Below are 23,674 nucleotides of genomic sequence, written 5' to 3' on the forward strand. Positions count from 1 at the left end.
ACACACACAGGATATTAGCGTACGGCAGTAATGCCCCCCACACACACACACAGGATATTAGTGTAAGGCAGTAATGCCCCCACACAGGATATTAGTGTACGGCAGTAATGCCCCCCACACAGGATATTAGCGTACGCCAGCAATGCCCCCCCATACACACACACACACACACACAGGATATTAGTGTACGGCAGAAATGCCCCAACACAGGATATTAGTTTACAGCAGTAATGCCCCCACACAGGATATTAACGTACGCCAGTAATGCCCCCCCATACACACACACAGGATATTAGTGTACAACAGTAATGCCCCCCACACATGATATTCGTGTACGGCATCAATGCCCCCCCCACACAGGATATTAGTGTACAACAGTAATGCCCCCCCCCATACACACTCACAGGATGTTAGTGTACAACAGTAATGCCTCCACAGAATATATTAGTGTACAACAGTAATGCCCCCCACACAGGATATTAGTGTACGGCAGTAATGCCCCCCCATACACACACACAGGATATTACTGTACGGCAGTAATGCCCCCGCCCCCCCCCCCCCCCATACACACACACAGGATATTAGTGTACAACAGTAATGTCCCCCACACAGGATATTAGCGTACGCCAGTAATGCCCCCCCCCCCATACACACACACAGGATATTAGCGTACGGCAGTAATGCCCCCACACATGATATTAGTGTACGGCAGTAATGCCTCCCCCCATACACACACACAGGATATTAGTGTACGGCAGTAATGCACCCCCCATACACACACACTTGATATTAGTGTACAACAGTAATGCCCCCCACACAGGATATTAGCGTACGCCAGTAATGCCCCTCCCATACACACACACAGGATATTAGCGTACGGCAGTAATGCCCCCCACACAGGATATTAGTGTACGGCAGTAATGCCCCCCCACACACACACACACACACACAGGATATGAGCGTACGGCAGTAATGCCCCCCACACAGGATATTAGTGTACGGCAGTAATGCCCCCCCTCCATACACACACACAGGATATTACTGTACGGCAGTAATGCCCCCGCCCCCCCCCATACACACACACAGGATATTAGTGTACAACAGTAATGTCCCCCACACAGGATATTAGCGTACGCCAGTAATGCCCCCCCCCCATACAAACACACAGGATATTAGCGTACGGCAGTAATGCCCCCACACATGATATTAGTGTACGGCAGTAATGCCCCCCCCATACACACACACACACAGGATATTAGTGTACGGCAGTAATGCACTCCCCATACACACACACTGGATATTAGTGTACAACAGTAATGCCCCCCAACACAGGATATTAGCGTACGCCAGTAATGCCCCTCCCATACACACACACAGGATATTAGCGTACGGCAGTAATGCCCCCCACACACACACAGGATATTAGCGTACGGCAGTAATGCCCCCCACACACACACACAGGATATTAGTGTAAGGCAGTAATGCCCCCACACAGGATATTAGTGTACGGCAGTAATGCCCCCCACACAGGATATTAGCGTACGCCAGCAATGCCCCCCCATACACACACACACACAGGATATTAGTGTACGGCAGAAATGCCCCAACACAGGATATTAGTTTACAGCAGTAATGCCCCCACACAGGATATTAGTGTACAACAGTAATGCCCCCCACACAGGATATTAACGTACGCCAGTAATGCCCCCCCATACACACACACAGGATATTAGTGTACAACAGTAATGCCCCCCACACATGATATTCGTGTACGGCATCAATGCCCCCCCCACACAGGATATTAGTGTACAACAGTAATGCCCCCCCCATACACACTCACAGGATGTTAGTGTACAACAGTAATGCCTCCACAGAATATATTAGTGTACAACAGTAATGCCCCCCACACAGGATATTAGTGTACGGCAGTAATGCCCCCCCCATACACACACACAGGATATTACTGTACGGCAGTAATGCCCCCGCCCCCCCCCCCCATACACACACACAGGATATTAGTGTACAACAGTAATGTCCCCCACACAGGATATTAGCGTACGCCAGTAATGCCCCCCCCCCCCCATACACACACACAGGATATTAGCGTACGGCAGTAATGCCCCCACACATGATATTAGTGTACGGCAGTAATGCCTCCCCCCATACACACACACAGGATATTAGTGTACGGCAGTAATGCACCCCCCATACACACACACTTGATATTAGTGTACAACAGTAATGCCCCCCACACAGGATATTAGCGTACGCCAGTAATGCCCCTCCCATACACACACACAGGATATTAGCGTACGCCAGTAATGCCCCTCCCATACACACACACAGGATATTAGTGTAAGGCAGTAATGCCCCCACACAGGATATTAGTGTACGGCAGTAATGCCCCCGACACAGGATATTAGTGTATGGCAGTAATGCCCCCCCACACACACACAGGATATTAGTGTACGGCAGTAACGCCCCCACACAGGATATTAGTGTATAACAGTAATGCCAGCCACACATGATATTAGTGTACGACAGTAATGCCCCCCCCCACAGGATATTAGCGTTCGCCAGTAATGCCCCCCCCCCCCCCCATACACACACACAGGATATTAGTGTACAACAGTTATGCCCCCCACAAATGATATTAGTGTACGGCAGTAATGCCTCGCGCACAGGATATTAGTGTACGGCAGTAATGCCCCCACAAAGGATATTAGTGTACGGCAGTAATGCCCCCCACACAGGATATTAATGTATGGCAGTAATGCCCCCACACAGGATATTAGTGTATGGCAGTAATGCCCCCACACAGGATATAAGTATACGGCAGTAATGCCCCCACACAGGATATAAGTGTACGGCAGTAATGCCCCCCCACACACACACAGGATATAAGTATACGGCAGTAATGTCCCCACACAGGATATAAGTATACGGCAGTAATGCCCCCACACAGGATATTACATTACAATCAGCTGGCGTATGTCGTGTTATGCCATAAATTGTCCCACTTATACTGTCAGACGCTTTCTGAGCTAATGTTTCCTAATCACATTTAGTAAAATAATCCTGTGCTGCCCCCAGGAGGGCGATTACTCATTCAGAGAACCTGAGAACGCTTTCTATACAGGGTAATGGCTACACTTCTCCTATATTAGAAGTACGATCTCTCCGCACGTATTCCCTCCTATTACACCTTGGCAGTGTCTCATCCCCCCAGCACAGCCAGTGTAATGTAATATCCTGGGGGGGAGAGCGGGATACTTAGAGCAATTACCGGCGTTTAGCTGAGAGGCGCTCTCCTGGGAGCGCAGGACGATACCGGTGAATGTGATTAGGGTAATATTGCCGCAGGGACAAAGTGACAGAGGCGTTTCATCGCCAGGGGACAATAGGTATATTCATGGCTTAGGAGGAAATACATTTTCCATATCTGTAGACACAATTGACATTAATGGGAACTGAATGCAAATCACATATGGATAGATGGAAAGACGTAACCCAATTTATGTATATTGTGGCACTTTATAATAACATTGGTCCAGCAATATAATGGCTTAATGGTGAGTAATGTAATATCCTGCGTGGAGGGCGCTGCTATTTATATTGTCTACATGTACATTTATTTATATAAATAGCTTTCAGTAACAATAAGAGCACTGGGGCTGGAGCAGACTGGACGGCGAGTTCCTTTACGGAGCGTATGTCGTGTCTCTGTGCCTGCTCCGCACACAAGAATGGGCGCTGCGGAGCTTTACGCGTTTCATGTGCATCTACGCTTGCCACAGGCGGGGAGAATGACTTGGCGTTCTCACATGGGCAAAGCTCAGGGATGGCGTGACGACATCATTGCGGGTGGCGCGCAGCTGGTCAGGAGCGTAAATACGTCTTGTTTTCTGGCGGATCACTACCAAGCGAGTACGCACAGATGATGATGAAAGCGAGTAGCAAACCAAGCGTACTGAGAGAGGGCGGGTATGTCGCAAAGATGCGCACAGATCTGCATACCGGCAAAAACACATTTATTCCCATGAACGCGATGCAGGAGCGGGTACGGATGATTAGCGTCCAACTCGCCGTCCGGCTAATGGCGCTTCTTATTCTGTCCTCACCTGCGCACGGTCACGGACATTCCCTTTAGTTTGGAACTTTCCTCCCCCGTAAATAACCGTCTCGTATAAGGTGTAGCCGTAGGACTGGCCGTTCCCGTCATTCACAGGCAGATTCTCCATGTTCACCGGGAGCTCTGATCTGAAAGGCTGCAGGGAAAGGAGACACCGGGGAGATACACAGAGGGCGCTATGGGACAATCCCATCTTGTAGTCATTTATTCACGCTCCCTCACCTCCAGGCTATTGATAAGCTATGCTCAGTATGATGCAGTGCGTCACTAGAGCTTAATATAGATTTTTATTTTACCATAATAATCTGGGGGTGTTTTGGTACCATAAAGGGATATTTCAAGCAAATTGTTACATTTCCTAAACTTTACTAGAAAAATAACAAACTCTGATTCGCCATTAGAGGGTTCCTATACGAGGGCAGGATGTATAACGGTCAGCTTAGGGCGTGATGCTGGGACACATCGCGTGCAGCCTAAGGGCCTGGCAGAGTGGGTGTCACAATCACTGTGGTTAGTCTTGGTGGCGGAGTGGGAGTCACAATCATCGGGGTTAGTCTTGGTGGCGGAGTGGGCGTCACAATCACAGGGGCTAGTGTTGGTGGCGGAGTGGGTGTCACAATCACTGTGGTTAGTATTGGTGGCGGAGTGGGTGTCACAATCACCGGGGTTAGTCTAGGTGGCGGAGTGGGTGTCACAATCACCGTGGTTAGGCTTGGTGGCGGAGTGGGTGTTACTTGTATTCTAAACATTCCCCAAGCCCTAAGAAACACTGTGTACGCCGCAGAGCTGTGCTCCAGTCCCACATACAGTCACAGGGTTAATATTCCCTGTCTGCATTCAGCATTAGTTACAGAGGGCTCACTGGCCATTCATGGATCCCGTCTCCTCACAGCAGCTCCCACACAGCTGTCACTAGAGTGGGCGGGGGTGCAGCTGGCATGACATCTCAGCACGTGGCACAGACACTCCTACCTCTCCTGTCAGCTCCAGAACGTCCCAAAGCGACAGACAGCGTTTCAGCTCCACGGCACCGTAGGCGGCCTTCGTAAGCAGGGCTGGAGGGGGAGGCAGCGGCAGGGCTGGAAGCACAAGAGCGTGGGCAGAGAGGGTCAGGCAGGGGTTACAGGCTGGTATACCGGTCACTGATGGCACCATACTTACCATACTGTGTGCTGAATAGTTCTCGCAGTTTGAAATATTTGGAGGTGTAATCACCAGCCTCAGACAATGGTGCATCGTAATCTGCACAGGCAGAAATATCTGGTCATGTACAGTATATATATATATGGGATATGCAGATATTACACCACCACCAGCTCTACCCTCATGGTGATGACCTCCACCAGCAGAGGAATAAGCCCCTTCCCGTGGCAGCAATAAGGAAAGCGCCAGAACTAACCGTAACTGGTGACGTCCGATCGATACTCGTGAAAGTGCAGAGCGCCGCTCATAAACCCGAAGTTGGTGCCACCGTGAAACATGTACAGGTTGATAGACGCGCCCTTCGCTACCACTTCCGTCACGGTTGAAACCATTTCTGATCAGATATAAAAGGAAGTGAAGTGAGCGCTCAGTAAACGCAGGTGGCAGGGGGAGGGGGGCGGCCATTACTCACGGTCAACGTCAAACACATGGTGATCCCCACCCCAGTGGTCAAACCATCCCGTCCAATATTCCATGACCATCACCGGCTTGTTACCCTGCACGGACACAGAGTGCGATCATTACCGGCTGTATCAGTGTATACCAGGCAGACACCGGCTATTATCTATAGGGCTTACATTTCCTATAGGTTTACCAATAGAAAACAATTATTATTATTTATATAGTGCCACCAATTCTGCATTACTGTGCATTTGTCACTTACATCAACCCCTGCCCCAGGGGAGCTTACACTCTAAGGGCCTGATTCAGAGCCGGACGCTATTTGCAGACGGTCGATCCAAAAAAAGGGGCCGGCTATTTAAATTGAGCGCTCGCTCTTTGCAGTGAGTTGACGCCTCTATGTCTGAGCGAGCGAACGAAAAATGCGCTCGCTACTTTGTAAAGACGCCCCTTTGCCGTTCGCATCACACGTCAACTCCGGTATTTATTAGATTAATCGGGTACATCGAAAGGCATCTGAACTGCTCGCAGTGCTTGTGGTAGGATTTACTTCCCGCTATTACTGCGAGCAGTTCAGGCTAAAAGACAACCATGTGACGTGGTCGATGACGCTCCTTTACTAATTATGCACTCCCATTAAACGCCGTTTTTACCGTTAGGCACGCCTGTGTTCAGATCTCCACTCCCCCGTTTTCAAGCACCTTCCCCTGTTACCACCCACAAACGATACATTCTGTCAATCAAATTAGCAGCCCCTCGCTGTTTTGCGAGCACACGATTTACGACCGCAATGACTGGATGGCGCATGCGCATTACGACCCATACGCATGCACAGTTGTGCGAACATCGCTCAGAGCGAACGAGCGGCCGCTTACGAGCGGCTCTGAATCAGGCCCTAAATTCCCTACCACACAACGTTTGGGGTGTGAGAGGAACTCCCGGAGGAGACCTACATACATTTACACACTCCCCTCAGACACGGCCCCGGTCGGGAAAGTAACTCTAGACCTTAGTGCTGAGAGGCGGCAATGCTAACCAATGTGCCTCTCTGCTGCCCAATTCATTATTCCTCTCATATGGATAAACACATCAATTTACAATAGGTCTAAGACTCACTTTATTTTTTAAAGAAAAAGCCAAAATAAAAAAAGCAAATTGCTGTTTAAAGTTGTTTTCAGTATTTTACAGTGGGAGACGGGGTTACGGGGTCTTTGTGACCGCCCACCGCCGCCATTATTCAAAACCTCGGCTGGCCAAGCCTGAAAATATACACTATGTAGGCAAAAGTGATTTTTACACTTCATTTTATTTTTTATACCATTGCACTAATGTGGGGGTTTCAACAAGAACACTTGATCGGGACCCCCATGCACTTGCAATTCTACGGAAGCAGCAAATGTTTTTATCAGGGCGACAATGATACCGGTCATGTTTCCAGGGTGACGCGGGACTGGAATGCAGATTCGGTGACCCAGATGGACTGGCCAGCTCAGAGTCCAGATCTTATCCCCATTGGGAACCTCTGGGATGAACTGGAGTGACGTGTACGTTCTAGACCAACTCCACCTTCTTCGGTGTCACAGTTGGTCGCTGTACATAAGGTAGAATGGCAGAATATACCGCCAGCTGCTATCCAGGGACTTGTGGCCAGCTTGCAAAGAAGGGCGTCAACAATAATCACTGCACGTGGTGACCTACACAGTACTGACCTCACTATAACATCTCACTACACGTGGTGACCTACACAGTACTGACCTCACTATAACATCTCACTGCACGTGGTGACCTACACAGTACTGACGTCACTATAACATCTCACTGCACGTGGTGACCTACACAGTACTGACGTCACTATAACATCTCACTGCACGTGGTGACCTACACAGTACTGACGTCACTATAACATCTCACTGCACGTGGTGACCTACACAGTACTGACGTCACTATAACATCTCACTGCACGTGGTGACCTACACAGTACTGACGTCACTATAACATCTCACTGCACGTGGTGACCTACACAGTGCTGACCTCACTATAACATCTCACTGCACGTGGTGACCTACACAGTACTGACGTCACTATAACATCTCACTGCACGTGGTGACCTACACAGTACTGACGTCACTATAACATCTCACTGCACGTGGTGACCTACACAGTACTGACCTCACTAAAACATCTCACTGCACGTGGTGACCTACACAGTACTGACCTCACTATAACATCTCACTGCACGTGGTGACCTACACAGTACTGACCTCACTATAACATCTCACTGCACGTGGTGACCTACACAGTACTGACCTCACTATAACATCTCACTGCACGTGGTGACCTACACAGTACTGACGTCACTATAACATATCACTGCACGTGGTGACCTACACAGTACTGACGTCACTATAACATATCACTGCACGTGGTGACCTACACAGTACTGACGTCACTATAACATCTCACTGCACGTGGTGACCTACACAGTACTGACGTCACTATAACATCTCACTGCACGTGGTGACCTACACAGTACTGACCTCACTATAACATCTCACTGCACGTGGTGACCTACACAGTACTGACATCACTATAACATCTCACTGCACGTGGTGACCTACACAGTACTGACCTCACTATAACATCTCACTGCACGTGGTGACATACACAGTACTGACGTCACTATAACATCTCACTGCACGTGGTGACCTACACAGCACTGACGTCACTATAGCATCTCACTGCACGTGGTGACCTACACAGTACTGACCTCACTATAACATCTCACTGCACGTGGTGACCTACACAGTACTGACCTCACTATAACATCTCACTGCACGTGGTGACCTACACAGTACTGACCTCACTATAACATCTCACTGCACGTGGTGACCTACACAGTACTGACCTCACTATAACATCTCACTGCACGTGGTGACCTACATAGTACTGACGTCACTATAACATCTCACTGCACGTGGTGACCTACACAGTACTGACGTCACTATAACATCTCACTGCACGTGGTGACATACACAGTACTGACGTCACTATAACATCTCACTGCACGTTGTGACCTACACAGTACTGACATCACTATAACATCTCACTGCACGTGGTGACCTACACAGTACTGACGTCACTATAACATCTCACTGCACGTGGTGACCTACACAGTACTGACGTCACTAACATCTCACTGCACGTGGTAACCTACACAGTACTGACGTCACTAACATCTCACTGCACGTGGTGACCTACACAGTACTGACGTCACTAGGATCTCACTGCACGTGGTGACCTACACAGTACTGACCTCACTATAACATCTCACTGCACGTGGTGACCTACACAGTACTGACCTCACTATAACATCTCACTGCACGTGGTGACCTACACAGTACTGACGTCACTATAACATCTCACTGCACGTGGTGACCTACACAGTACTGACGTCACTATAACATCTCACTGCACGTGGTGACCTACACAGTACTGACGTCACTATAACATCTCACTGTACGTGGTGACCTACACAATACTGACCTCACTATAACATCTCACTGCACGTGGTGACCTACACAGTACTGACCTCACTATAACATCTCACTGCACGTGGTGACCTACACAGTACTGACCTCACTAACATCTCACTGCATGTGGCGACCTACACAGTACTAACGTCACTATAACATCTCACTGCACGTGGCGACCTACACAGTACTGACGTCACTATAACATCTCACTGCACGTGGTGACCTACACAGTACTGACGTCACTATAACATCTCACTGCACGTGGGGACCTACACAGTACTGACGTCACTATAACATCTCACTGCACGTGGTGACCTACACAGTACTGACCTCACTATAACATCTCACTGCACGTGGTGACCTACACAGTACTGACCTCACTATAACATCTCACTGTACGTGGTGACCTACACAGTACTAACGTCACGAACATCTCACTGCACGTGGTGACCTACACAGTACTGACATCACTATAACATCTCACTACACGTGGTGACCTACACAGTACTGACCTCACTATAACATCTCACTGCACGTGGTGACCTACACAGTACTGACCTCACTATAACATCTCACTGTACGTGGTGACCTACACAGTACTGACCTCACTATAACATCTCACTGCACGTGGCGACCTACACAGTACTGACCTCACTATAACATCTCACTGCACGTGGTGACCTACACAGTACTGACCTCACTATAACATCTCACTGCACGTAGTGACCTACACAGTACTGACCTCACTATAACATCTCACTGCACGTGGTGACCTACACAGTACTGACCTCACTATAACATCTCACTGCACGTGGTGACCTACACAGTACTGACCTCACTATAACATCTCACTGCACGTGGTGACCTACACAGTACTGACCTCACTATAACATCTCACTGCACGTGGTGACCTACACAGCACTGACGTCACTATAACATCTCACTGCACGTGGTGACGTACACAGTACTGACATCACTATAACATCTCACTGCACGTGGTGACCTACACAGTACTGACGTCACTAACATCTCACTGCACGTGGTGACCTACACAGTACTGACATCACTATAACATCTCACTACACGTGGTGACCTACACAGTACTGACCTCACTATAACATCTCACTGCACGTGGTGACCTACACAGTACTAACCTCACTATAACATCTCACTGCACGTGGTGACCTACACAGTACTGACGTCACTATAACATCTCACTGCACGTGGTGACCTACACAGTACTGACCTCACTATAACATCTCACTGCACGTGGTGACCTACACAGTACTGACCTCACTATAACATCTCACTGCACGTGGTGACCTACACAGTACTGACGTCACTATAACATCTCACTGCACGTGGTGACCTACACAGTACTGACGTCACTATAACATCTCACTGCACGTGGTGACCTACACAGTACTGACGTCACTATAACATCTCACTGCACGTGGTGACCTACACAGTACTGACGTCACTATAACATCTCACTGCACGTGGTGACCTACACAGTACTGACGTCACTATAACATCTCACTGCACGTGGTGACCTACACAGTACTGACGTCACTATAACATCTCACTGCACGTGGTGACCTACACAGTACTGACGTCACTATAACATCTCACTGCACGTGGTGACCTACACAATACTGACGTCACTATAACATCTCACTGCACGTGGTGACCTACACAGTACTGACCTCACTATAACATCTCACTGCACGTGGTGACCTACACAGTACTGACCTCACTATAACATCTCACTGCACGTGGTGACCTACACAGTACTGACCTCACTATAACATCTCACTGCACGTGGTGACCTACACAGTACTGACCTCACTATAACATCTCACTGCACGTGGTGACCTACACAGTACTGACCTCACTATAACATCTCACTGCACGTGGTGACCTACACAGTACTGACCTCACTATAACATCTCACTGCACGTGGTGACCTACACAGTACTGACCTCACTATAACATCTCACTGCACGTGGTGACCTACACAGTACTGACCTCACTATAACATCTCACTGTACGTGGTGACCTACACAGTACTGACGTCACTATAACATCTCACTGCACGTGGTGACCTACACAGTACTGACCTCACTATAACATCTCACTGCACGTGCTGACCTACACAGTACTGACGTCACTATAACATCTCACTGCACGTGGTGACCTACACAGTACTGACGTCACTATAACATCTCACTGCACGTGGTGACCTACACAGTACTGACGTCACTATAACATCTCACTGCACGTGGTGACCTACACAGTACTGACGTCACTATAACACCTCACTGCACGTGGTGACCTACACAGTACTGACCTCACTATAACATCTCACTGCACGTGGTGACCTACACAGTACTGACGTCACTATAACATCTCACTGCACGTGGTGACCTACACAGTACTGTCCTCACTATAACATCTCACTGCACGTGGTGACCTACACAGTACTGACCTCACTATAACATCTCACTGCACGTGGTGACCTACACAGTACTGACCTCACTATAACATCTCACTGCACGTGGTGACCTACACAGTACTGACCTCACTATAATATCTCACTGCACGTGGTGACCTACACAGTACTGACTTCACTATAACATCTCACTGCACGTGGTGACTTACACAGTACTGACGTCACTATAACATCTCACTGCACGTGGTGACCTACACAGTACTGACGTCACTATAACATCTCACTGCACGTGGTAACCTACACAGTACTGACGTCACTATAACATCTCACTGCACGTGGTGACCTACACAGTACTGACGTCACTATAACATCTCACTGCACGTGGTGACCTACACAATACTGACGTCACTATAACATCTCACTACACGTGGTGACCTACACAGTACTGACGTCACTATAACATCTCACTGCACGTGGTGACCTACACAGTACTGACATCACTATAACATCTCACTGCACGTGGTGACCTACACAATACTGACGTCACTATAACATCTCACTACACGTGGTGACCTACACAGTACTGACGTCACTATAACATCTCACTGCACGTGGTGACCTACACAGTACTGACGTCACTATAACATCTCACTGCACGTGGTGACCTACACAGTACTGACGTCACTATAACATCTCACTACACGTGGTGACCTACACAGTACTGACGTCACTATAACATCTCACTGCACGTGGTGACCTACACAGTACTGACGTCACTATAACATCTCACTGCACGTGGTGACCTACACAGTACTGACGTCACTATAACATCTCACTGCACGTGGTGACCTACACAGTACTGACGTCACTATAACATCTCACTGCACGTGGTGACCTACACAGTACTGACGTCACTATAACACCTCACTGCACGTGGTGACCTACACAGTACTGACCTCACTATAACATCTCACTGCACGTGGTGACCTACACAGTACTGACCTCACTATAACATCTCACTGCACGTGGTGACCTACACAGTACTGACGTCACTATAACATCTCACTGCACGTGGTGACCTACACAGTACTGACGTCACTATAACATCTCACTGCACGTGGTGACCTACACAGTACTGACGTCACTATAACATCTCACTGCACGTGGTGACCTACACAGTACTGACGTCACTATAACACCTCACTGCACGTGGTGACCTACACAGTACTGACGTCACTATAACACCTCACTGCACGTGGTGACCTACACAGTACTGACCTCACTATAACATCTCACTGCACGTGGTGACCTACACAGTACTGACCTCACTATAACATCTCACTGCACGTGGTGACCTACACAGTACTGACGTCACTATAACACCTCACTGCACGTGGTGACCTACACAGTACTGACCTCACTATAACATCTCACTGCACGTGGTGACCTACACAGTACTGACGTCACTATAACATCTCACTGCACGTGGTGACCTACACAGTACTGTCCTCACTATAACATCTCACTGCACGTGGTGACCTACACAGTACTGACCTCACTATAACATCTCACTGCACGTGGTGACCTACACAGTACTGACCTCACTATAACATCTCACTGCACGTGGTGACCTACACAGTACTGACCTCACTATAATATCTCACTGCACGTGGTGACCTACACAGTACTGACTTCACTATAACATCTCACTGCACGTGGTGACTTACACAGTACTGACGTCACTATAACATCTCACTGCACGTGGTGACCTACACAGTACTAACCTCACTATAACATCTCACTGCACGTGGTGACCTACACAGTACTGACGTCACTATAACATCTCACTGCACGTGGTGACCTACACAGTACTGACCTCACTATAACATCTCACTGCACGTGGTGACCTACACAGTACTGACCTCACTATAACATCTCACTGCACGTGGTGACCTACACAGTACTGACGTCACTATAACATCTCACTGCACGTGGTGACCTACACAGTACTGACGTCACTATAACATCTCACTGCACGTGGTGACCTACACAGTACTGACGTCACTATAACATCTCACTGCACGTGGTGACCTACACAGTACTGACGTCACTATAACATCTCACTGCACGTGGTGACCTACACAGTACTGACGTCACTATAACATCTCACTGCACGTGGTGACCTACACAGTACTGACGTCACTATAACATCTCACTGCACGTGGTGACCTACACAGTACTGACGTCACTATAACATCTCACTGCACGTGGTGACCTACACAATACTGACGTCACTATAACATCTCACTGCACGTGGTGACCTACACAGTACTGACCTCACTATAACATCTCACTGCACGTGGTGACCTACACAGTACTGACCTCACTATAACATCTCACTGCACGTGGTGACCTACACAGTACTGACCTCACTATAACATCTCACTGCACGTGGTGACCTACACAGTACTGACCTCACTATAACATCTCACTGCACGTGGTGACCTACACAGTACTGACCTCACTATAACATCTCACTGCACGTGGTGACCTACACAGTACTGACCTCACTATAACATCTCACTGCACGTGGTGACCTACACAGTACTGACCTCACTATAACATCTCACTGCACGTGGTGACCTACACAGTACTGACCTCACTATAACATCTCACTGTACGTGGTGACCTACACAGTACTGACGTCACTATAACATCTCACTGCACGTGGTGACCTACACAGTACTGACCTCACTATAACATCTCACTGCACGTGCTGACCTACACAGTACTGACGTCACTATAACATCTCACTGCACGTGGTGACCTACACAGTACTGACGTCACTATAACATCTCACTGCACGTGGTGACCTACACAGTACTGACGTCACTATAACATCTCACTGCACGTGGTGACCTACACAGTACTGACGTCACTATAACACCTCACTGCACGTGGTGACCTACACAGTACTGACCTCACTATAACATCTCACTGCACGTGGTGACCTACACAGTACTGACGTCACTATAACATCTCACTGCACGTGGTGACCTACACAGTACTGTCCTCACTATAACATCTCACTGCACGTGGTGACCTACACAGTACTGACCTCACTATAACATCTCACTGCACGTGGTGACCTACACAGTACTGACCTCACTATAACATCTCACTGCACGTGGTGACCTACACAGTACTGACCTCACTATAATATCTCACTGCACGTGGTGACCTACACAGTACTGACTTCACTATAACATCTCACTGCACGTGGTGACTTACACAGTACTGACGTCACTATAACATCTCACTGCACGTGGTGACCTACACAGTACTGACGTCACTATAACATCTCACTGCACGTGGTAACCTACACAGTACTGACGTCACTATAACATCTCACTGCACGTGGTGACCTACACAGTACTGACGTCACTATAACATCTCACTGCACGTGGTGACCTACACAATACTGACGTCACTATAACATCTCACTACACGTGGTGACCTACACAGTACTGACGTCACTATAACATCTCACTGCACGTGGTGACCTACACAGTACTGACATCACTATAACATCTCACTGCACGTGGTGACCTACACAATACTGACGTCACTATAACATCTCACTACACGTGGTGACCTACACAGTACTGACGTCACTATAACATCTCACTGCACGTGGTGACCTACACAGTACTGACGTCACTATAACATCTCACTGCACGTGGTGACCTACACAGTACTGACGTCACTATAACATCTCACTACACGTGGTGACCTACACAGTACTGACGTCACTATAACATCTCACTGCACGTGGTGACCTACACAGTACTGACGTCACTATAACATCTCACTGCACGTGGTGACCTACACAGTACTGACGTCACTATAACATCTCACTGCACGTGGTGACCTACACAGTACTGACGTCACTATAACATCTCACTGCACGTGGTGACCTACACAGTACTGACGTCACTATAACACCTCACTGCACGTGGTGACCTACACAGTACTGACCTCACTATAACATCTCACTGCACGTGGTGACCTACACAGTACTGACCTCACTATAACATCTCACTGCACGTGGTGACCTACACAGTACTGACGTCACTATAACATCTCACTGCACGTGGTGACCTACACAGTACTGACGTCACTATAACATCTCACTGCACGTGGTGACCTACACAGTACTGACGTCACTATAACATCTCACTGCACGTGGTGACCTACACAGTACTGACGTCACTATAACACCTCACTGCACGTGGTGACCTACACAGTACTGACGTCACTATAACACCTCACTGCACGTGGTGACCTACACAGTACTGACCTCACTATAACATCTCACTGCACGTGGTGACCTACACAGTACTGACCTCACTATAACATCTCACTGCACGTGGTGACCTACACAGTACTGACGTCACTATAACACCTCACTGCACGTGGTGACCTACACAGTACTGACCTCACTATAACATCTCACTGCACGTGGTGACCTACACAGTACTGACGTCACTATAACATCTCACTGCACGTGGTGACCTACACAGTACTGTCCTCACTATAACATCTCACTGCACGTGGTGACCTACACAGTACTGACCTCACTATAACATCTCACTGCACGTGGTGACCTACACAGTACTGACCTCACTATAACATCTCACTGCACGTGGTGACCTACACAGTACTGACCTCACTATAATATCTCACTGCACGTGGTGACCTACACAGTACTGACTTCACTATAACATCTCACTGCACGTGGTGACTTACACAGTACTGACGTCACTATAACATCTCACTGCACGTGGTGACCTACACAGTACTGACGTCACTATAACATCTCACTGCACGTGGTATCCTACACAGTACTGACGTCACTATAACATCTCACTGCACGTGGTGACCTACACAGTACTGACGTCACTATAACATCTCACTGCACGTGGTGACCTACACAATACTGACGTCACTATAACATCTCACTACACGTGGTGACCTACACAGTACTGACGTCACTATAACATCTCACTGCACGTGGTGACCTACACAGTACTGACATCACTATAACATCTCACTGCACGTGGTGACCTACACAATACTGACGTCACTATAACATCTCACTACACGTGGTGACCTACACAGTACTGACGTCACTATAACATCTCACTGCACGTGGTGACCTACACAGTACTGACGTCACTATAACATCTCACTACACGTGGTGACCTACACAGTACTGACGTCACTATAACATCTCACTGCACGTGGTGACCTACACAGTACTGACGTCACTATAACATCTCACTGCACGTGGTGACCTACACAGTACTGACATCACTATAACATCTCACTGCACGTGGTGACCTACACAGTACTGACGTCACTATAACATCTCACTGCACGTGGTGACCTACACAGTACTGACGTCACTATAACACCTCACTGCACGTGGTGACCTACACAGTACTGACCTCACTATAACATCTCACTGCACGTGGTGACCTACACAGTACTGACCTCACTATAACATCTCACTGCACGTGGTGACCTACACAGTACTGACATCACTATAACATCTCACTGCACGTGGTGACCTACACAGTACTGACGTCACTATAACATCTCACTGCACGTGGTGACCTACACAGTACTGACGTCACTATAACATCTCACTGCACGTGGTGACCTACACAGTACTGACGTCACTATAACACCTCACTGCACGTGGTGACCTACACAGTACTGACGTCACTATAACACCTCACTGCACGTGGTGACCTACACAGTACTGACGTCACTATAACACCTCACTGCACGTGGTGACCTACACAGTACTGACCTCACTATAACATCTCACTGCACGTGGTGACCTACACAGTACTGACCTCACTATAACATCTCACTGCACGTGGTGACCTACACAGTACTGACCTCACTATAACATCTCACTGCACGTGGTGACCTACACAGTACTGACCTCACTATAACATCTCACTGCACGTGGTGACCTACACAGTACTGACATCACTATAACATCTCGCTGATCCATTTGCTCTCAGTGTCCAATCACTTGTTTACATAGTGTACTTCAGAAGGAACAAACAGAAATCCATAACCCGTTATTACTACTTTTATTCCTTATTGACAAAGTTGGCAAAAAAATTAACACAAATTTTTTTATGTAAAACGTTACAAAAATCCTGTAGTACCATGATAGAGTCTAGAAAAATCCTCGCTTTTATCTCACAGCCCCAACCGTACACAGGGCCTGATTCAGAGCCGGACGCTCTGACAGAGCGCTCGCTCTGAATCAGGCCGGTCTTTTTTTTTTTTTTTTTGAAGAACGGTCTCCTGGCCGCTCGCATAGCTGTGGGTGACCACCCACAGGTATAGCGAGCGGCCAGGAAGATGGTCGCGATGGTCAAGACCATCGCGACCATCGGGCTTGCGACGAGACCCTTGTGGTAGGGTCTCGTGGCAGCAAGCCCCAGAGAGATTTCGGCTCTAACAGAGCCGGAATCTCTCCACTGACATCACTTGTGATGTCAGTGGGGCCGCCCCCAGACGGTAGGCGTTCACATGGGAACGCCTCCGTTTGGGCAGCCACCCCTCCAGCCCGCCCACCAAAAGGGGGCGTGCTGTCACTCAACATCGACAGCACGCCCCCTTTGGTGCGAGACCCGGAGCGAGGGTTTGCCCATCGCTATCCGGGTCTCGGGCACGCGCACGACGGAGCCGGCTCCGTCATGCGCATGCGCTCTGGGCCACCATCGACCCGGTTGCGAGCGCTCAGCGCTTGCGACCGGGTCTGAATCAGGCCCACAGTGCAGTAATAGCTGGAATTTGGAACATTACTTAACGTTGCTGCATAAAGCACCCCGACACCAGGCGTCCAGCGCACATCGCCATCCTCAGACACACAGGAACTCGCTAATGCAGGAAGGAAACTATTCACATTCTCTCTTGACACAGGCAAAGAGCCGTCTTATTCCAAAAGACACTCCGAGACGCTGACCAAATATATGGTTATTACGGACGGGTTGGTTTTCTTACTTGGAATGGATCATATCTACAGAATTTCCCCTTTAATATAAGAATCCTGAATTAGCCCTTTATAGCCACCCTCATAGTCACTGGTCTGCTCTCAGATGCCAACATAATATTACATTTCATATAAAATACATTATACGCAACATGACCTGGCCTAACCGGACTCGGAGATTAGGTTCTATACCATTGCTGGGGTTTATTACAATACATGGCTGATTAATATTAAGGATCAGTGCTGTAACATTAGCTCCATCTACCTACGTCTCCTGCCCTCGTAGTCTCTATTTATACACTTCAATTAAGAAACGTTCGGTAAAAAAAGAAAGTGATTACATAAGAGCCGGCAGGAGGGAGGTGGGATGTGGGAAAGCAGAGTCTACGCTCTTTTCATACAACTTGAATATTTGCTCATTTTTCCACCAGAAAGCTGCAAAGATTAATATTCATTTGAAAACGTCATCGCACCGTCTGTGCCGTAATTCTGTAACCAAGCAGTGACTGCGAATGGATGTACAGAAAGTACAGTGTGCGGACAGCAGGGGCTCACAGTATAAAGGGCACGATCTACAGTTTTACGCTGCGCCCATGTTCTCACAGTTGCGTGTAATGCAGAGGAACGCCTCGCTGCGCAGACCACGGCGATCCACGGGCGTTCCTGGGTGGAGTCGGGGAGGTGGCAAAAAGTGTTCGCAGAAAGAGGCGGATCCGTGGGCGTGTGTCTGCGCTCTCGCGGCTGCGTTCCCAATCACACAACTAGTCTCAGAAGCCATTGTTAGAGATAAGAGTGAACCCGGAACCAGAGCAGCCCAGTCGAGAAATCAATGTGCGTCCAATGTTGCGTCGATGCTGGCGTGTTCTTATCCCCCCCGGCGGTGGATCTACACACAGCGCAGACAGGAGCAGAGGGTGTAGGAACATCTGCACAGCCCGTCGCACAGTGTCAGGCGGGGAGTCGGTTTGCAGCCATTACCATATTTTCGTACATAAATTGCGAGCGTGATTGCAGCTGCAAATAGCGTAGAATGCGAAATCAGACCCGACCTTGCTATGGTCTCAGGGTGAGAATCCATAGGATTTTATGAGGAGGGGGTGCATGTGCAGTCTCTACATGGGCTCTTAGGGGGAATAGTACATGTGATAAAATTATGTTTATTTAGATTTATTACACACTAAGGGCTCTATTTATTAACATTATTTTTACTAAAATAAAGTGATAAAGGCTGTTTTGTGTTGTCACACCCTTTTCACATTATTTTAGTATCACCTGTAGTTATTACAGGGCAATTGGAGTAGAATTAGTAAAATTATACTCCAACCCCTAAGTATCACTTATTATTAGTAAAGCAGATCGCATTTCCCATAATTGTAATGGGAAATGTGATCCGACCAGAGTTACTAAAAAAATAAATTGTAAAAAAATACCGGGGGAAGCCCTGTGATAATAACGCCACCTGGCGGTGGCGTTATCCAGGGTCTCCCCCGGTTACCGGGCTCCCACTCTGTTCTAACGGGGAGAGCAGAGCCGGGAGCCGGTACCAGTAATCAGCTATGTGGTCTAAACAGACCGCAAGCTGATTGCTGTAAAAAAAAGAAAAAAAAAATTGAAAATTTTTTTTTTTACTTACCTGAATCCAGGGACCGGTGATCGGGTCCCCGGTGATGGCTCCTCTCCGGTCAGCTGGTCTCCCATAGTGCACTGCGGCCCGGTCATCAGGTGATCGGGTCCCAGTGCAGTATGGGAGATCACCTGATCGGGAAGCCCGGAGAAGATCACCGGAGGCCAGGAGGATGCAGGTAAGTGTAATGAAGGGAGGGGGGGGGTCGCAGGGGGCGGGGCTTAGCGTCGGTGGGGGTAGCAGCGACGGTGGCTCGCCGCATGCGCGGGCTCTTAGTCACGGCATTTTTTCAGAAAATACCGCGACTAGAGTGCGGATGGGATCCGCAGGGACAGAGCTTTATCACAAGCTCTGTCCCTGCAAGGGATTTGTAGTAAATCCCTGTGATATTGCCTGAATTCGCAATGCGAATTCACTCGGTAATATCACACTACAATCCGCATTCAGTATGCGGATTGTAGTAAATAGAGCCCTAAATAATGTATCGCTTTAATCCATAGACTGGTCCCATAGTGCGTCTGACACAGGTGAGAGTATGGATCTGTAGTGTCTGCCGGAAGGAGTCTCTGTATGTACATGGAATGACCATCGCTAACTCTATGGCGCTGATCCCGTCTCCCCTCTGGTTATTACCTTGTGCTGTAGTCCGGTATATAGATCAATGATGTGACAGTCCGCATGTACGGAAGCGATATTTAGCCATCTCCTATACACCGAATTTACCCGTATATGAGCACAGCGCTCATAGAACACAGAACAGGAACCACTGATGTCTGTGCAGATATCGACAGTCATTTTTTATGAGAACGCACAGCCAATAATTAGCGCTACCTGCCCAATCCTTTTCCTACAGATCAGTATGTACTGGCGGAGCGTTACTGCGCAGATATCAATGGTCCCTCTGCTCCGCTCCGTCAGTGCTGAATGAACTATAAAAGAAGGCTAAACACTGCCCTACGTGCGAGATTTCCCCGACCGTCCGGCCGTTCTGCCAGGAAGCCATCATCCTACAGGCAGCACAGTGAGGATTAGGGATAATAGGGAAAGCAGACATCAGAGGTGGCTCCACGTTACCTGGATGGATTCTAGATAGGAGAAGAGGATGGGCTCAATTTTCTGGAAATTGATGGTGGCCAAAACTGTATAGAAAAAAAAACCAATATTAATCATTGTGTAATGTATACTCGTTGCTATTAAGACCATTTCCTATAGATTATAACAAAATATAATAAGGTTAAGGCAATGGGGGGGTCCGTTTTAAACTGGGTCCCACCTGAGCTAACCCCAGGGTAAGAACCCCCACCCTTCCTCAGAGGTTGTAAGATGGGTGGGAGCCTCAGGGCCAAACCACCTTACTTAAATCATGACTTAGGGGCCGATTCATTACAGATCGATGTTGCAATCACAGCTCCGTAAACGCATACAGACCCACTGCAAAAAGGAGAGTTATGGTAAAACTTATCTTTGTTAACTCTCTTTCTTCAAAGTCCATAGGGTCCACAGAGACAATGGGGTGTAAGTGGTACTTGGAGGACCGGAAACCAACAGAAAAGCTTTTTTCAATCCCAGGATGCTCTGGTCCTTCCCCCTATACCCCACCCACAGCCTGAGGACAACTCAGTTTTGTTAACAAGCCCAAGGCAGGAATAGGACAGGAGAGAAGGAAGACTGGTACACTAAGGAAACACACTCCCACACAGAGAAGGAAACAGTGACCAAGAGAAGAAACCCAAAGAAGCCAGGTGCGTCAGGGCGGGTGCCCTGTGGACCCTATGGACGTCGAAGAAAGAGCGTTAACAAGGGTAAGTTTTACCATAACTCTCCTTTTCTTCTTCAGGGTCCATAGGGCTCCACAGGGAGACAGTGGGGATGTCCCAAAGCAGTTTTTCAAAGGCGGGAATGCTGCTGAGATGAGAGGAGAATCCTACGGCTGAAGGAAGCATCCTGAGAGGCAAACGTATCAAAGGCATAAAACCTAAGAAAGGTGTGGACAGAAGACCACGTAGCCGCCTTGCATAGTTGTTCGGCAGACGCACCACGGCGGGCTGCCCACGAGAGCCCCACAGAGTAGAATGAGCAGATACTGTAGCCAGCACACGAAGGCCAGTCTGTGTGTAAGTCTGTTAGATAATCATGCATCCTGATGGAACTAGTACGGTCCATATCCAAAGAGGCCTCACCTGCCGAGAGGTCTGGTGAGTGAAAGGCCGGAACCACGATTTCCTCATTAAGGTGGAAACGAGAGACCACCTTGGGAAGGAAGCCAGGGCAGGTTCGAAGAACAGCCCTGTCCGGATGAAAGATCAGAAATGGGGAGCGACAGGACAGCGCCCCTAAATCCGATACCCTACGGGCAGATGCTATAGCCAGAAGAAAAAGTCTTCGCAGTGAGCCATTTGACATCTTCTGAATCCAGTCGTTCAAATGGAAGTTCATGAAGTGTGTGGAGAACCACGACAAATCCCACGGAGCCACAGGAGGGACAAAGGGAGGTTGCATACGGAGAACACTCTGGTATAGGAGCAATTCCTCGCTGGAACCAGATGGACAGAGCAGAGACGTGCACTTTCAGAGAGGCTAGGCGGAGTACGAGATCCAACCCCGCTTGAAGAAAGGCAATGAACCTAATTCATAGTTCCTAGTAGCACACCACTGGAAATATGTATGCTACACCCGGTGATAAATCCTGGCAGAGGCCGGTTTACACGTTCTGAGCATGGTCTGGACCACAGAGCTAGAAAACCCTTTAGACCTTAGGAGGGATGTCTCAGGAGCCGAGCCGTTAAAGACAGACGGGCCAGGTCCAGATGTAGACAAGGACCCTGAGACAACAGGTCTGGTCATAGAGGAAGTTGGAGAAGAGCGTCTATGGAGAGACTTTGAAGGTCGGAGTACCAATGGCATCTGGGCCAAGCCGGAGCTACCACCAGGACCGTGCCCCCTTTCATTGCTGGAACTTCTGAAGAACCAGAGGAAGGAGGGAGACTGGAGGAAAGAGGTATGCCAAATGGAAGGTCCACTTCACAGATAATGCATCCACGAAGGCTGCGTGAGGGTCCCTTGTCCTGGACCAGTACACTGGAAGCTTGTGATTGTGTCGTGACGCCATGAGATCCACGTCCGGTAGACCTCATTTGTCCACCAGGAGCTGAAAGAATTCTGGATGTAGAAACCACTCCCCTGCATGCAAGTAGTGATGGCTGAGGAAATCCGCTTCCCAATTGATAATTCTGGGGATGAACATTGC

At 48.5% G+C, this 23,674-nt stretch overlaps 1 protein-coding gene across 2 annotated transcripts in view; it reads right to left on the bottom strand.

The window, feature by feature from the left end:
- The window catches only part of GLB1L2 (galactosidase beta 1 like 2), a 155,731-nt gene that overhangs the window by 58,868 nt on the left and 73,189 nt on the right, over positions 1-23,674 (bottom strand). The window contains exons 8-13 of one of the 2 annotated variants that reach the window (XM_088481830.1): positions 21,502-21,566; positions 5,748-5,832; positions 5,532-5,669; positions 5,294-5,374; positions 5,105-5,211; positions 4,122-4,268 (exon numbers count right to left, since the gene is read on the bottom strand). In XM_088481830.1, the coding sequence (XP_088337956.1) occupies positions 4,122-4,268; positions 5,105-5,211; positions 5,294-5,374; positions 5,532-5,669; positions 5,748-5,832; positions 21,502-21,566 (623 nt within the window). The remainder of the gene's footprint in view (positions 1-4,121; positions 4,269-5,104; positions 5,212-5,293; positions 5,375-5,531; positions 5,670-5,747; positions 5,833-21,501; positions 21,567-23,674) is intronic. The other variant, XM_088481831.1, reaches the window with a different exon arrangement.

This window comes from Taudactylus pleione, unplaced genomic scaffold, assembly GCF_031769625.1.
Source record: "Taudactylus pleione unplaced genomic scaffold, aTauple2 ptg000278l, whole genome shotgun sequence".
In the NCBI taxonomy this organism is placed as follows: Eukaryota; Metazoa; Chordata; class Amphibia; order Anura; family Myobatrachidae; genus Taudactylus; species Taudactylus pleione.